This window comes from Euprymna scolopes, chromosome 35, assembly GCF_053919585.1.
Source record: "Euprymna scolopes isolate OS-2025 chromosome 35, ASM5391958v1, whole genome shotgun sequence".
Classification (NCBI taxonomy): domain Eukaryota; kingdom Metazoa; phylum Mollusca; class Cephalopoda; order Sepiida; family Sepiolidae; genus Euprymna; species Euprymna scolopes.
Window position 1 is genome coordinate 10,149,652 of NC_136516.1, and position 18,552 is coordinate 10,168,203.

At 35.0% G+C, this 18,552-nt stretch overlaps 1 protein-coding gene across 1 annotated transcript in view; it reads left to right on the plus strand.

Annotated features, from left to right (window-relative positions):
- LOC145259676 (uncharacterized) overlaps nt 1-18,552 on the plus strand; it is a 374,516-nt gene that overhangs the window by 322,213 nt on the left and 33,751 nt on the right. Inside the window, exon 4 of the mRNA XM_080117335.1 lies at nt 15,272-15,443. Coding sequence (XP_079973461.1) covers nt 15,272-15,443 — 172 coding nt within the window. The remainder of the gene's footprint in view (nt 1-15,271; nt 15,444-18,552) is intronic.

Genomic DNA, 18,552 nt, shown 5'->3' on the forward strand with positions numbered 1-18,552 from the left:
GGATTCAGTTAGACGGGTGTTTTTCGTGAAAGATTGGCGAGAGGGGACCAGAGATTGGAGTTCAGACGAGCACCTGCCATGGAAATAACGATAAAACGAGGAAAGGCTCGCAACGTCTCTTCTGTGGGAGAGAGGTTGCAGGGTAGAGAAAAGGGCATCCCCCACTAAGCCACGAAGTCTATTTTGTACTCTGTCAAGGCAGGATAGGCTGTTTTTAGCAGCTCCCGCCCAGATATGGCAACAGTATTCCATCCTTGGACTACTTGGCTTTTTTATAGATAGAGAATTGCATCAGTAGTAAGATATCTTCTGGAGCGGTAGAAGGATCCCACCATCTTTCCAGTGACCTTGTCAACAGACTTGATGTATGTGTTCCATTTCAGATCAGGAGTAAAGGTCAAACCCAGAAGCTTGTCAAAACACGGGGCCTCACTCAGACGAGAGTCATCCATCACAATTGATGCCAGCTGGGGATCAGAGCGTTGATGATGTAAGGATAGAAGTTTGGTTTTGGATGCATTAAAGGTAACCAGCCACATCTTCCCCCACTGAAGCACGCGCTCGAGATCAAAGGAGAGAGAATCAGAGAGAACTTTGTCATTTACAGTCTTTGATGTGTTGCCATAGATGGTCGAGTTATCAGCATAGATGTCAACGAATGATTTTTTTTTTTTTTTTTTTTTTTTTTTACAAAGGCATCACCACATTATCAAGGCCCAGAGGCCACTCAAGGATAAGGGTTAAAGAGTGTACAGTAGAAGTTGGTCAATATAGTAATCATTAGTAATGAAAATTTGGTAAATTTAATAACTTATATGGAACGGCTCATCAAGAACTTATTTACTTTAGACTTGAACACAACCATATTGTAGTCAGCCGGAAAGCAGGAAAACGGAAGACAATTCCACAGGCGTGCAGTTCTAAGAAAGAAGCTTTGTTCATGGAATCTACGTTTAGGTTTAGGCACAGATAAAGAGTGGGGGAAATTATTGATAGTGTTTACAGCTAGACGAGTGTTTCTTGTGAAAGTTTGGCGAGGGGGGACCATAGATTGAATCTCAGTTGAACACTTTCCATGAAAATAACGATACATCAGAGACAAACTCGCAACATCTCTTCTGTGAGATAGAGGTTGCAAGGAGGAGAAAAGGACATCTCCTACGAGGCTACGAAGTCTATTTTGAACTCTATCAAGGCAGGACAAGTTCTTTCTAGCAGCTCCTGCCCAGATGTGGCAACAGTATTCCATCCTTGGACGTACCTGGCTCTTATATAGATAGAGAATAGCATCAGCAGTGAGATATCTACTGGATCGATAGAAAGATCCCACCATTTTTCCAGCGGCCTTGGCAACAGATTTGATATACGTGTTCCATTTAAGATCAGGAGTAATGGTCAAGCCCAGAAGCTTGTCAAAACTTGAGGCCTCCTGAAGACGAGAGCCATTCATTTCAATTGATGACAAATGTGGATTAGAATGTTGATGATGTAAAGAGAGAAGCTTGGTTTTAGATGCATTAAAAGTAACCAGCCACTCCTTTCCCCATTGTACTACGTGCTCAAGATCAGAGGAGAGAGAATTGGAGAGAACTTGCTCGTTTACTGTCTTAGATGTGGTACCATAAATGGTAGTGTCGTCAGCATAAATGTCTACAAATGATGTAAGGATATGATTTGGAAGATCATTAATGTAGATCAGGAAAAGAGTTGGGCCCAGGATGGATCCCTGAGGGACACCGGCATTAATATTGTGAGCTTCTGATTTTTGCCCCTCAACTACTACTCTTATGAATCTATCAGAAAGAAATGATTTAATAATTGAGAAGACTTTTCCAGCTATACCATAGCTAGCGATCTTATGAAGTAAACCTTTATGCCATACCCTATCAAAAGCTTTAGATATGTCAAGAGCAATTGCCCTAGAAAGATTGCCACCGTCGAGAGATTTGCTAATCCTATGCGATATAACTGTAAGGACATCTGCTGTAGATCTAGCAGAACGGAAACCATATTGAGTGTCACTAAGAAGGTTATTTTTGTTGAGATGTTTGATTACTTCTGTATTTAATACAGATTCTAGCAACTTACTCATGACGCACAGGAGACTTATTGGCCTGTACTGAGAGGGGGATGAGCGATCACCTGAATTCTTAAATACAGGGCATACTGATGAGATTTTCCAGGGAGATGGGAAACTATTCTCCTTAAGACAACGTTTAAACAGTTTTGTAAGTATGGGCGCTAGTTCAGGTTGAAGTTTTTTGAGTACTATGATTGGAATACCATCAGGGCCAGTTGCTTTACTGGAATCAAGGTTTTTGATTAGTTTGGCAACATCACGTACAGATATACGTATATCACATAGCGTGTTTTCTGATACAAGAGGAAATATTGGGGGTTGGCGGTCTTGGTCGCAAAGGGTAGAATTAGCTGCAAAGTTCTTGACAAAGAGTTTGGCTTTGTCTGATGCTGACGAGATTACCTCAGATCCATTGATAATAGTTGGGATGGAGCACACGCTTCTGTTCAGGATTCTGTTTGCTATTTGCCAAAACTGGTGGGAACCAAGCCGCTGCTCAGCTACTTTGGACTTAACAGATTGAGCATACAACTTTCTTGCGTTCCTTATTACTTTCTTACAATGGTTGCTGGCAGTCCTGAAAACGGCTTTAGTTTCCATACATCTATTACGTTTGAAGCAGTGGAAAAAGTGATTTCTGTGCGCAATGGCAGCAGCACATTCTGGAGAGAACCATGGCTGGCTGTTAGGTTTTTGCTGAAACTTTTTAGAGGGTATGAAATGGTCAATACCTACAATTAACCATTCAGTTAGGTCTAATACTATAGAGGACACATCCTTTTTAAACATGGAATGCAGAGGTAGATCAGATATAAATGTACGGAAGCTATCCCAGTCAGCCTTAGTGTATCGATATACTGTACGATGAAGAGGTACGTCTGGGGACTTATTACATTTCATTTTTATCTTAATTGATACAACAGAGTGGTCGGAAGATCCAAGAGGCGACAGAACAGAAACTGAACATAGTTCAGGGCAAGTTGTGAGAAAAAGGTCTAGTAGGCTCGCATACTGGCCGTCATTATCGGGCACACGGGTAGGTTCCTGAACAATCTGAGTGAGGTCATAGGCAATGGAGAAATCATGACAGAACCTCCCCTCATCATCGGTCTTGTTTGAGTGGGTCAACCATTCGACGTTGTGAACATTGAAGTCTCCACATACGTGAATGTTAGCTGAAGGATAAGTAGAAAGGACTTGGTCAATTTTCTCAGATATGCTTTGAAAGATAGTAACTCCGCTGTTGTGGGGGCGATAGAGAGTAAATATAAATGCAGTAGTGTGAGCTAAAGCAACCCGGAAGCACATATAAGGTAAGTTAGGATCTTCCCTGGAGATGTCCCTCCCACATGGAAAGCTATCTTTAATATAGGCACATATTCCATGCCCATGGCGATCTTGGGGGTCAGATTTAGAAGTTAAGTTAGAGTATCCTGTAATTGCAAACTCATCAAGGGAAATAGCCTGTCCAATGCCAGTTTCACTTAAAAATAAAAGGTCTGGTTTAGTCTCCTGTAATTGGGTTTCAACCTCTGGAAGGTTAGAACGTAGACCCCTGATGTTGGAGAAGGAGACATGGTAGTAGGGGTCTACGTTGGAAGTTGGAGAACCGGGTTTAATCGTGTATTTTTTCTTGAAACTTGTCATGATGAAATTTTGGAATTTGTGGACTAGGTCGACAGATTTACTTAGAGCAGGACAGAGAGGGGAAACTAAGAGAGAAAAAGAAACGAAGAATTTTTTTTTTTTTTTTTGTACCACATGATAAGGTAAAGCCGTAACAATTACCCACTAGTATGGCATCGAGAGGCCCCACAAGAAGCTACTGCATGGTCCAGATTCCATTCACCAAATGGCAATACAGCAGCCCCAGTACTTTGCACCTGCTGATAGGACAGCCTCCTTAGTGGTTAATCCAAGGTTCGGGTCCCTGACTATCAGGCGGATAACGTCAGCCCAGACAAAACGTTTACCTCCAGCACCCTTACTAGTGACATGGCTACAAGGATAGACATAGAAACAGAAAATTTCCACCAACTCTGCCAACTGTTCGCGCAAAAATACTGCCAACCTAGAAAACAGCTTTTTCTTCTCCCTTTGTCAGAAAAATCACTCATTTTAAAATGAGGACTGAGGGACAAATAAGAAGAAGCGAGAGTAACAGGAGCTGCCGATAACGCATCCACAATGCGTTTTCTACTCTCCATTAAAAAAAAAAAATAAATAAATAAATAAATAAATAAAAAATAAAAAATAACTATTAAGTATTGTACTTAAAAGTCCAACGGACCTGTTTAAGGGAAAGTATGGTGATAGATTCCCCTCCCACGAACTAAAAATGAGTACAATTAGGTAATCTATTTTTGCAATCAACTCGGTAGATAAATAAACATTTATGGACGAGAAAAAAAAAAAAAAAAAAATTAAAGCTAGCATTTAATACAACAGAAATACATAAATTAAATACTGAAATAAAATGTAGTTATTAATATTTGAATCTTAAAATAAAAAGTGCGAATTAATAGAGAAAATCACTTATCACAACAACGCATTCCGTCTCCAAACTAGTGAAGAATTTAACTTTTAATAGCGTTCAGAAGATTTTTTTTTTAAATTAACCGTTAAGAGAAAGCGTGATTTTATTCTGAACTTTAACTAATCACGTTTTAAGCAACTTATGATATAAAACAAAATCGGATGGGGGGGGGGTTCTTCCGAAGTTAGTTGGTGACGATTATAAGTAATTGCGAGATAAGATGGGAGCCAGAAATTAGGGGTGGGGGACTGAAAATGATAATATAATGGATTGATTATACAATATTTAAGATCAACTTGGTAGATAAACATTTATGGACGAGAAAAAAAAAAAAAAAAAAAAAAAAAAAAAATTAAAGCTAGCATTTAATACAACAGAAATACATAAATTAAATACTGAAATAAAATGTAGTTATTAATATTTGAATCTTAAAATAAAAAGTGCGAATTAATAGAGAAAATCACTTATCACAACAACGCATTCCGTCTCCAAACTAGTGAAGAATTTAACTTTTAATAGCGTTCAGAAGATTTTTTTTTTAAATTAACCGTTAAGAGAAAGCGTGATTTTATTCTGAACTTTAACTAATCACGTTTTAAGCAACTTATGATATAAAACAAAATCGGATGGGGGGGGGGGTTCTTCCGAAGTTAGTTGGTGACGATTATAAGTAATTGCGAGATAAGATGGGAGCCAGAAATTAGGGGTGGGGGACTGAAAATGATAATATAATGGATTGATTATACAATATTTAAGATCAACTTGGTAGATAAACATTTATGGACGAGAAAAAAAAAAAAAAAAAAAAAATTAAAGCTAGCATTTAATACAACAGAAATACATAAATTAAATACTGAAATAAAATGTAGTTATTAATATTTGAATCTTAAAATAAAAAGTGCGAATTAATAGAGAAAATCACTTATCACAACAACGCATTCCGTCTCCAAACTAGTGAAGAATTTAACTTTTAATAGCGTTCAGAAGATATTTTTTTTAAATTAACCGTTAAGAGAAAGCGTGATTTTATTCTGAACTTTAACTAATCACGTTTTAAGCAACTTATGATATAAAACAAAATCGGATGGGGGGGGGTTCTTCCGAAGTTAGTTGGTGACGATTATAAGTAATTGCGAGATAAGATGGGAGCCAGAAATTAGGGGTGGGGGACTGAAAATGATAATATAATGGATTAATTATACAATATTTAAGATCAACTTGGTAGATAAACATTTATGGACGAGAAAAAAAAAAAAAAAATTAAAGCTAGCATTTAATACAACAGAAATACATAAATTAAATACTGAAATAAAATGTAGTTATTAATATTTGAATCTTAAAATAAAAAGTGCGAATTAATAGAGAAAATCACTTATCACAACAACGCATTCCGTCTCCAAACTAGTGAAGAGATTTAAGTATATGTTTAGGGAGGTCATTGATGTAGATCAGGAAGAGAGTTGGGCCCAGGATTGACCCCTAAGGGACTCCAGCATTTATATTGCAGGCCTCCGATTTTTGTCCATCTACCACTACTCTTATGAGCCTATCGGAGAGAAATGATTTAATGATTGAGAAAACATTTCCAGTTATACCGTAGCTGGAAATCTTGTGAAGTAGACCCTTATGCCATACCTTGTCGAAGGCCTTTGATATGTCAAGAGCAATTGCCCTAGAAAGGAAGCCTTTGTCAAGAGATTCACTAATCCTGTGGGATATAACCGTCAGCACATCTGCGGTAGATCTTGCAGAGCGGAAACTATATTGTGTGTCACTAAGAAGGTTATTCCTGCTAAGGTGGTTGACTATTTCTCTATTTAATATGGATTCCAGCAACTTACTCATAACACACAGGAGACTTATTGGTCTGTACTGAGAGGGAGATGACTTATCACCTGAATTCTTAAATACAGGGCAAACTGATGAGGTCTTCCAGGGAGTCGGAAAGCACTTCTCCTTAAGGCAGCGCTTAAATAGTTTCGTAAGTATGGGAGCAAGTTCTGGTTGAAGCTTTTTTAACACTATAATTGGGATGCCATCAGGGCCAGTTGCTTTACTGGAATCTAGGTTCTTTATTAGCTTGGCGACCTCATGCACGGATATTTGTATGTTACCTAGCTTGTTCTGTGTTATAGGAGGAAATATGGGGAGTTGATGGCCTTCGTCGTACAGTGTAGAATTAGCTGCAAAGTTCTTTGCAAATAGTTTAGCCTTGTCTGACGCTGACGAGATGACCTCTGGTCCATTGATAATGGTTGGGATAGAACGCACACTTCTGTTCAGGATCCTATTTGCTATTTGCCAAAACTGGTGGGAACCAAGCCGTTGATCAGCTACCTTGGATTTAACAGACTGGGCATATAGCTCTCTTGCATTTTTTATTACTCTTTTACAGTGGTTGCTGGCAGATCTGAAAGCAGCTTTAGTCTCAGTGCATCTATTACGTTGGTAGCTATGGAAAAAGTGATTTCTGTGCGCGATAGCAACAGCACATTCTGGGGAGAACCATGGCTGGCTGTTATATATATATATATATATATATATATATATATATATACTAGCCTGGGTGCCCGGGTGTTTGGAGGTGTGTGTTGAGCCAAAAAAAAATGGTAGTAGGCAGGCAGGTTCGAACCCGTACCGCGAAAAAGGAAAAGCATATGAAGAAAAAAACGTTGCGTCTTTGCTATTGCGCACATCGCCTAACGGGTTTAAATTAAGGCTAGTCAATCGAAAAGAGGGAATAACTTTCGAAAATATCGGCCAAAAAAGCGACCCCTCCTTGTAGAAAAGTGGCCGGTTGAAGGAATTAATGTTTTTAGCCAATTTTTCGATATTTGTCGTCCGAAGGATCGAGCCTCAAAACGATACCGACCTCGTGAAAATATGCACTCCTCTGTCGAAAGTTTTAGCCAGACATCTATCCATCCATCCATGCATGCATACATACATACATACATTTTAACAGACAGGTGTGTTTTTTTTCCATCTCGTATAGAGCGTTCTGATAAAAAGTCATAATTGTTTTAAAACGATTGTAATTTAAACGATTAGATAGAGCAAAAAAACGCTCTTTAAAATGACATATAAAGTAAAGGTATTATAACGAAAACTTATTTGAAAATATATCATTTGTAATCAAAATTAAAAATTCCGCAAGAACTTTCATGTCCATCTTATACATATATATATGACGTCATTGTGACAAACAAACAAACAAACAAACAAACAGACAAACAGAAATACGGATTTATTATCATAGCTGCGTTTGTAACAGGGCGATAGAATACACGTACACATATACATATACACGCACACCAACACACACACGCACACACCAACACACACACACATACACACACACACACACCAACACACACAACACACACACACACACACACATATTTATATATATCGCTACTTAAAATATGACGTCAAATGACCAAAAGTTCCAAAATCTAGCATTATTACAAAAAATTGATGCCAAGTTAGTGCCCTTTCTCCCCTGTCTTTCCTTGACCATTCACGACTTTTCCAAGTGAAATAAGCGGAGATTGACGCCTTTTTTTGGGGGGGGGGGAGGTACAAAGTAGATGATATGTTTTTTTTGTTTTTTTTTTTGCTGTTTCAGCTCTCTTGGTTTCATATGGTGTCATTTCCATCTTTTTTGTTCCACTTCTCAGTTTTTATGTTGCTGATTAGTGTTTGCAATTTATGTTGGTTAGTTTCCGCACTCGGGGGTTTCCCGTAAGATTTTAAGATAACAGTCCGCTGTATAGTCTACTTTAGTCCAATTTCTCCCTGTCTTTTCGGGACTGTTCCTTGTGCTCCAACGTTTATTGGTATTAGATTGACTTTCTTAATATTGGATATTTCTTAATGTTCTCTGGCAAGATCCGTGAGTACCTAATGTTAGTCTGTATAAATCAGGATAATGCGATATTTGACCTGATCGATACGGTTTCTTTCCATTATTTTTATTTTTATTTTTTAGAATGATGTATTTACAAGGTATACTGCGACCTGAACTTATTTGAATTAGGCTCGTGAGATGCTCAGAAAATCAACTAATCACCCCTTGCATACCTGCTGTTTTATTGGAAGTAGAGAGAGAGAGAGAGAGAGAGAGAGAGAGAGAGAGAGAGAGAGAGAGAGTGAGAGAGAGAGGGGGGACAGAGAGAGAGAGAGAGAGAGAGAGAGAGAGAAAGAGGTCGTAATTCTTCTTAACTCTTTCTCTTCCACAACTCGCTCGCTTCTTCGCCCAAGCAGCCGTCGTATTTCTCTTCTTCTTCTTCTTCTTCTTTTTCTTCTGTTTTTCTTTTTTTTCTTCTTTTTCTTTTCCTTTTTCTCCTTTTCTTCTTCTTTTACTTTTTATTCTTCTTTTCTTCTTCTTCTTCTTCTTCTTTTTTTTCTTCTTCTTCTTCTTCTTCTTCTTTTTCTCCTTTGCTTCTTCTTTTACTTCTTCTTTTTCTTCTTATTCTTCTTCTACTTTTTCTTTTTTATCTTCTTTTTCTTTTTCCTCTTTTCTTCTTTTTCTTCTTCTTTCTTCTTTTTCTTCTTCTTTCTTCTTTTTCTTCTTTTTCTTCTTCTTTTCTCCTTTTCTTCTTCTTTTACTTCTTCTTTTTCTTTTTTCTTCTTTTTTCTTCTTCCTTTCTTCTTCTTCTTCTTCTTCTTCTTCTTCTTCTTCTTCTTCTTCTTCTTCTTCTTCTTCTTCTTCTTCCCAATTGACAACAGGCTTACGTGAACGAGATAATTTCTCTGCTACAAAAAAATAAATACCTTCTTAGGTTGCCTCTTCGAACTCCAATAGCACCTTTATTTGCATTCATATTTTTATTTTTTTGTATTATTTTGTTGTATTATTTTGTTGTATCGGACGGGTTCCGGATCCGAGTGCGAGTTAAGTTTAAAGAAAAAAAAAGAGCAAGAGTTAAGCGACTACTGAAAGTACATCCAAAGTTCACTTAATACTCTTCTTAACGTTTACGGCATATCAAACCTGTCGGATTATTTAATACCGAATCCAGTAATTTTGAAGAAAAGTTTTTATTCTTATATTCTTTATATCTTCATATATTTATTCATGACGTTTGGTTTAGTTGTTTGTTTTACCGCATATCAATCGTTTTATTTATTACCGAATTCAGTAATTAAATAAAAACAGTTTTTATGCAATAAGTTCTTTATGGGTTAAAATATTTATTCATCGTGTTTAGTTTAGTTGTTTTGTAGAGTATTTTTTTGTTTTTGCGGAATATGTTTGAGTTTTGCAAAAGGAAAGGAACAAAAACAGCGTCTATGTTTGGTGCATTTTAGGTCTAGGCAACCTGTAACAGAGCGCAGACGCACACATCGCAGCAGAAATAGCAGCTATGCGTCCGCCAACGTATGCAAATGACAGAGCTGTGTGCGAAGTGTCATCTCAGGCAGAAAGAAAAAAAGAAAAGATTATAAAAAAAAGAGAAACGTTAGAAAGACAGAGATAGGCGTGTTGCACATGTGGTCCCAGAGCGACAGGAAAAGACGTGTTCTAAACATGGCCAGACAAAGACAGAGTACCCCAGAATCTTGTTAAGTACATTGGAGTAGACGAGGTGTTATTTTTGAAGTACCTGTAAATAAATATCTGTTGCTTCATCTGAAAAAAAAAGTGAGTCGAATTATTTCTTTATCTTTGTTTTCTTGTGACTATCTGCATACAACGTGTGGGGTCCGAGTGTTGACATGTAACAATTACATTTCAAACCTGATCTGGTAGCACCAGATTACTGAAAATGAAAGTGGAAGTAAACGACAAAGTTCGTAGGAGTACCTAAAAAATAGAAACTTTGATGTGAATTAAATTTCAACCAGTTAATTGAATCTCCGTCGAACATACTCTATTCTACGCCACTGTAACCTCTCGGTGTCCATTTTCATTAATGATTCAAACATCTTAATATTGTTCATTTTTATTTTGGGTTCACTTAAAGGTGACGAAACGTTCGTTTGGCCGTAACAATTTGGAATCTTTTTTTTTTTTTTTATTTAATTGCGTTATTCGGCAAAGGAAACCTTGCAAATATTGCTCTCTGTAATGTAAAAGGAAGGATGGGCCTTTTTTAAATTTTAATTTGGTTGACGAGGAACTTTGCACTCGCGCTAAATTGAATCCATACCGATTGATGTAAAATGGCGTTTTTTTTTTTTTGTTTTGTTTTGTTTTGTTTTTACAAACACCTGCTAAGTTTTTTAAAAGGCAAAAAAAATATATATAAAAAAGAAAACAGTGCGCAATGTGGTTAAAGAAGTTTTTCAATCTTCTCTTTCTTCAACTATTTCTTCTTCTTCTTCTTCTTCTTCTTCTTTTTCTTCTCCTTCTTCTTCTTCAACTATTACTACTACTTTTTCTTGTTTCTGTTCTTTTCCCTCTTCTTTCTTCTTATTTATTCTTTCTTCTTTTTCTCCTATTTCTTCATTTTATTCTTCTTTTTTTCTCTCTTTTCTTTTTATCTACTTTTTTTTTCTTGCGGTTTCTTCTTCTTCAACCCCTTCTTCTTCTTCTTTTTTATTCGTCACAATATAATCTAGTCTAATTCTTTTACTATTATCTTCGTCATCATTAGTTTCTTCTTTTACATCACTTTTGTATATAATGTATTTTTTTTTTCTTTGTTTTTTTTTTGTTTTTTTTTTTTGTTTTTTTTTGTTTTTTGTTTGTTTGTTTTTTTTTGTTTTTTTGTTCCTCGACAAAATGAGGGTGGACCTGTAAATTCACTTTTCTCCATTCGTCCATCCGCACTTTTCTCAATAACTAGTAGGTAGATACTGGTGCATAAACTTCTCTTCTTGTGCATTTATTAACCCCCCCCCCTTTATTGTCATAGCAACAACTTTACCAATATGTTATCTACAGGTGTATATACCGGATTAAAGAACGATTAAACATTAATAAAAGATTTCTTTAACTGCTAACTTTAGTTCAATTTTTGCTTTACCCTTAATTTCCTCGGTGGCAGTACTCATTCTGGAAACACTGGAAATGAGCACACTAACAGCGAAGTCTCGGTGTTAATGTTTTCAAATTGCCGGAAGTTCATTGACGCTTTAGGCCCGATAAAAAAAAAAAAAAAACACTAATCGAATTGCTGTGTGTGTGTTTCTCTCTTCCTCGCTAACCCACACCATTTCACCGACAATAATGATAAATCAAATTGATCATTTTCATATCGAAGTATGACGTCATATTTTAACAGAAAAAAAAAATGCCACACGAAACGTCTATTTTGTTATCTATTATTACTAGCGGAACCTGTGGAAATTCTACAGCGAACTCTTTCACGTGTAATATATTTATGTTGACATTCTGTGGATATTCGGCGTAAGTAGAGACACCCTGATATTATTGTAGCTCATTTGTTCAAACTGCAAAAGTATTTATCTAAGTAGCAGGGACGCCGGGCCAAACTCGATCGTAAAATACGCTTAAATATAATATTTTAATTCTTGCAGATTTCATATATATTATTATAGAGTCAATTTTCTACCGATTCTTATATATTATAAAGTTGTGATTTCAAAAGTAAAAAATATATTCATATGACTTGGGTGCATCAGTTTGAATCGAAAGAGAAACCAAAACTTATGAAGAAACAAATATGTATATCATTCAAACACTACCGTGTTTTAACATTTGGTTAAGTGTCAGTTTTACTCATTTAGAACTGCTTTAAAGATTCACTGCTCACTCATTTTTGCAACTAACTTTCAAACAATTTTTACAATTCATAGGTCACTTTCTTAGATATAATTTGAAAATATAATCTTAAATTTTGGTTCAGTAAAACAAAAGTTATAATAGAATTAATGGCGTTCAAAAGTTATCAGAAATTGTAAGGAACGGAGATACGGTATTTTCTGATTGGCTGTTGGTTACCATAGCAACCAAATCTGTTATGCTACCTCAAATTGGCTGGGAATGGCGGAGATGATGACGTAACAAGATATAAAAAAAGGAAAGTTACCCCGAGTTTGTAGCAAATTGCTAACGTAAGGAAAAATGGGAATTCTCGAAGGCAACAATATATATATATATATATATATATATATATATATATATATATATATATATATATGGGCGATCGGGTTTCGAGCCTGGCTTCAGGTAGTTACTTGTTAGCCACACTGATGAGCTGTGAAACAGAGAAACAATATTGTATGTGTGTATATATATATATATATATATATATATATATAGTAAGTTATAAAATATATATGGCGATTAAGCTACACTGAATATTCCGCGTTTCATCCACTCTAGGACTCTTCAGGCGTAGATAAAGAGTGGGAGAAATTATTGATAGTGATTTTAGCTTGAAGAGTGTTTTTTTTTTTTTTGTAATATGGTTAAGATTAAACTTAGGAAAAAGCAACTACCTCGAGTGGCTCCTGGGCCTTTAGTAATTGAATTTTAGAAATATATATATATATATATATATATATATTAAAACAAACATTATTAACATAACATAGGAATATTCTAGTAAAAAATATAATTTATAACTTAAAATATTGCAGAATTTATATATAATGTTAAATTGAATTTTTAAAATTTGCATATAATGTTAAATTGAATTTTTTAAATTTGTATATAATGTTAAATTGAATTTTAGAAATGTATATATAATGTTAAATTGAATTTTAGAAATTTATATATAATATTAAATTGAATTTTTAAAATTTGTATATAATGTATAATTGAATTTTTAAAATTTGTATATAATATTAAATTGAATTTTAAAATTTTTATATAATGGTGATGAAATAAATAAGCGTATGGTTGCAAGAAAAATACAGACGGCCGAGTAAGGCTAAATATATATTTTTTTTATTTCCCACCAAATCAGAGGTTTAAGGTGTCGTCGTTATGATGGCTGGCCGGGCGTTGAGATAAACTCGTCAACGATCAAAGTTTCTTTGGGTTCGGTTGGGTGCGGGGCGATGATGGCAAAAATGAGGCTTAGTGTGTGCGGCGATCCTTGTTAGCTGATATCTCTCAGCGCGGGGTTGGTGAGAGATGATGATTTGGTATTAGCCGAAGAAGAAAAGGGGCTTGTAGGAGGATCGCGGATGAGATGCTAGAGGTGGGCGATGTTGGCTGTGCGTAGTAAGCTCCGTGTCTGATGTCGTTGGCGAGGGGTCGGATGCTGGTTGAAGACGGAGCGAGTTCACAGCGCGCCACGCTAGGGCCGATCTGTCGGTTGTCGAAAAGGCTGGTAGTTTTATAGTCATGAAGCGGACGTAGTAAGGAGCAAAAAAAGTTTTTTTAATCGCTGGATTGAGTTTGCTTTTTGATTGTGTTTGTTTTTGTGCTATAATGTTATGTAGTGAACTGTCTGTTTGGTGTATGTATGTATGTATGTATGTATGTATGTATGTATGTATGTATGTATGTGTTATATCGATTTGAAGCTAATAAAATTGTGAATATAATCTAGTCGGTGTTGTGAGGTTGCAATGTTTTGTGAATTATATATTAGTGTTTATATGTTTAGGAGGTTCATTTACTGTGATGTTTGTGTATTGTATTTTGGTTTTTTCTTTTGCTGTGCGTCTTCCTCTGGCGGTTTTCTTTGTTGAAGTAAAGTGCGAGTTATTCTAATGATGTGTGTATCTAAAGAAATGGAGTTTGAAGTTGTCATGTGTATTTATTGTGTTCATTTGCGTTGTACCGACGAACAGATTTGTCCTAGCGTCGCCATTGCTGGTTTCCGGTTTATTCATGGAGATATGGATGGATATGCGATATGACAGTAAATTGAATTTAAAAATTTTTATATAATGTTAAATTGAATTTTAAAATTTTTTATATAATGTTAAATTGAATTTTAAAAATTTTTATATAAGTTAAATTGAATTTAAAAAATTTTATATAATGTTAAATTGAATTTAAAAATTTTTTATATAATGTTAAATTAAATTTAAAAAATGTTTATATAATGTTAAATTGAATTTTAAAAAATTCTATATAATGTTAAATTAAATTTTAAAAATTTGTATATAATGTTAAATTGAATTTTAAAAATTTGTATATAATGTTAAATTGAATTTTAAAAATTTTTATATAATGTTAAATTGAATTTTAAAAATTTGTGAAAGTTTGGCAAGGGGGTGGCATAGATTATTATTATAATGATGTATCAAAACAGCGAACTGAGTAAGATCACTATATCAACAAGCTGAACGAGCTGGAACAAAGGAAGCAGGGAATAGATTTTTTTTTTTTTTTTTTTTTTTTTTTTTTTTACAAAGGCATCACCACATTATCAAGGCCCAGAGGCCACTCAAGGATAAGGGTTAAAGAGTGTACAGTAGAAGTTGGTCAATATAGTAATCATTAGTAATGAAAATTTGGTAAATTTAATAACTTATATGGAACGGCTCATCAAGAACTTATTTACCTTAGACTTGAACACAACCATATTGTAGTCAGCCGGAAAGCAGGAAAACGGAAGACAATTCCACAGGCGTGCAGTTCTAAGAAAGAAGATCCGACAATTCTGAAGAATACATGCCATCATAAGAATATAAACTTCTAAGCACAAATGAACTGTAATACTTGACTTGTATCCTTTTCTTTTCTGTTCGTTTAAAGGTTGTCTACGTTTGTTAATTTCCAGGCAATCCAATTCCCACCTGTCAAAGTCCTGTACGGTACGACAGTCTACTGGACGGACCCACTGGAGACAGAACAATCTTCTTCCTTTACATCAAGCATGAGTGGGGCTTGTTCCGAGGCCACTGGTACATGCGACTTCATCAGCCGTGCCTTTACTATAATAGCTGGAACATGTAAGTAAACACAATTGTTTTTTCAATTATTTTATCTAAATATTAGCAAATAATTATAATCCTTTACACCTTATTTGCTAAAGTCAGTGAGATATAAGGTATAAACCAATATAACTATTTGCTAATAGTTTCTCCTCTGAAGAGATGATAGACATCGAAATCCTATAGGAAAGGAGTTATAATATTTCAAATGTATTCTTTGTCTTACATAGAATAATAAAAATCATTGATATGAAACTCAAAAATTTCACGTCATAAATTTTCAAATTCATTGAATGATTAAATTTGATTTATTTTTTCTATCTTGTATATCGAGCAATTCTTATTTAGGTGGGATAATACTTATAGAATACTACTGTCAGTAATATCTTGTAAATCTTATAATCACAGGTTTCCATAACAGCTGATTGTTGGATAATTTTATTCTGAAGTATATATATATATATATATATATATATATATATATATATATATATATATATATATATATATATATATATATATATGTAAAGAGAGAGAGAGAGAGAGAGAGAGAAAGAGAGAGAGGGGGGTCAGGGTATATTTGTGAGTGGTATGAATGTGTGTTCGAGGGACTATGTGTTTGCATATTTGTACGTGATTTGAATGCATCTAGTATAGATCGATTATGTGTGGAGAACAGATAATTCTATTCAAATAAACAAAAAGAAAGAGAGATATCATTTATTGGGCGTCCAAGTGGCTCGGGGTGTCATTTGTTCCCGATTCGATGTCTGTAAATATAAATGCTTTCTAAGTCTACTTGAGCTGTCTTGTCGAGTAATTAATCCAGTCCAAATAGTTTTTAGCGATACATAGAGAATAAAAAAAAAAATTTAATTTTAAAAATAAAACGAAAAATATTTTAAAATAAAATTCGTAATGCGAAACCAGTAGGCAGCCATATTGGCTTTACTCAAATTTTTCACGGTGCTGTGCCTTTTTCTTTCTTTTTTCCTCTTTCTCTCTTTCTCTCGTTCTCCTTTCTTTATCTCTCTCCTTTGCTTTATCAATCAATTAAACTATCTATCTATCTATCTACCTCTCTTTCTCTATGTGCCTCTCTCTCCCTTTATCTCTATATATCCGTACTTCTTTCCCTTTCCCTCTTATCTATATATCTATCTATCTTCATCCCCTTTCATCCATCTATCTTTTTCTCTCCCTCCCTTTCTCTCTCGTTCTCTCTCTCACTCACTCTCTCTCTCTCTCTTAATTAATTAATTAATTAATTAACCTAGATTTAAAACAGGTCAAGACACTAGATAGCTAGGCTAAATAGCACACACAAAGGAACGGGTCAACCGGGGGTCAAATGGGCCTTTGTCCTGTAAGTGCCTACTCATTGGCTGATTAGGAATGCGCGGTGGATACTAGAAAGCTGATTGGCTAACTAAAAACTCAATAGAATGCACGTATATAAAAACGCGAGACAACCACAAAATTCTCGCATAAGCATGAAGAATCCTAGAGTAGATGAAACACAGAATATTCAGTGTAGCTTAATCGCCATATATATATTATAAATTACTAAGTAGGTCTATCTACGTATTGAGTACTGTTGAAGTAAATACTTAAAGTTTACGCATAAATTTATACTTCCGTATATTAATTTTATATGAGTAAATGAAGTATATATATATATATATATATATATATATATATATATATATATATATATATATATATATCACTCTCTTTTTCTCCTTTTTCTCCCTGTCTCTTTTAATTATTTTTTTCGTCCGTTCACTATTTAAAAAAGCAAATTTAAATTCAGGACGAATATCCTCCGGCCAAATCGGTGGACACATATTCCCAACAAACAAGTATTATCAGTCAAACGAGTAATGGCTGTGTACGATTAACGTTATCTGAACTGTTCAAAAGATTTTAAAAAATAAAAAAAATAAAACAAAATAAAATAAAAACAGAAATCAAAGATTCCTCGAATATGTCAAATAAATCTGCGAGTTCATAAATGAAAAAAGCGGTTAAAAACTTGAGCGTAGAATAATTTTCGTATATTAACATTCGCGTATAGGTGTTACTTTTTAAGGTTTTGGAAAAGATTTCCATTGGTTGATAATTAGGGCCATAAGAAAAGCCTATTTCTTTCCTTGTTTTGATTCTCAGGTATATATCCATTGAAGTCTTATATGTTTTTATGTAGAGTGATGTGGTTCTCGGTTGATTACTTGTCTCTAACTGTGTCGGATACACACTCGAGACTTAAAACAATGAAAAGAATATGCTGTTGTCATCGCCCTATTGATAATATGTTCACACGTCCATGACACTATTTCAACGACACAGAGAAACAAAGACTATAAAAAATCATAGTTTTGTTTTTTTACATTTTAACGTTTATAAGAATCACATCGCGATTAAATCACCACAAGATCACCATAAAATATCTCCTATCCTTCCGTCGCATAATCGTTACATATCAACATTCTGGGACCCACACGTTGTATGCAGACAGTCGCAAGGAAACAAAAAGGAAAGAAATCGACCCACTTTTTTTTCAACTGAAAAACATACATTTATTTACAGGTACTTCCATAATAACGCCTAGCCTCTTGTTCCAAAAGTCTTCTTGTACTCCAATGTGTTCAACAAGACGTGGTACTGTATCTTTGTTCCGCCATGTTTAAGAGACGTCTTTCCCTGTCGCTCTTATGTCATGTGTGTAACATGTCTATTTCTGTACGCGTGTCTTTAACACGTCTCAAATACTTCTTTTTCTGTACCCGTGTGACCCGTCCTTCATAGGTCAGAAAGGTATCTTAGCGTGGCAGGATCCGTCAATCGATTTGGTTGGTCTTAATTTCACGATTGGGTTGATATGTCGTCGCTTCGTCGATCTGTCGGCTAGAAGGAAAGCAATTTCATGCACACAAAAAAAACTCAGTTCTCTATTCTACTGATTAAATTCAAGATAAGATATACAGATATATAGCTATGTACAATTGCCCGTAGTTTAATTTTGATTTTCACAGACTCTGATGGGTCCAAAATAGATTAAATTCTCTCAGTACCGTGGTGGAATGATGCGGGAAAAGAGGGATGTGGCGACTCTGCAACTGTGCTT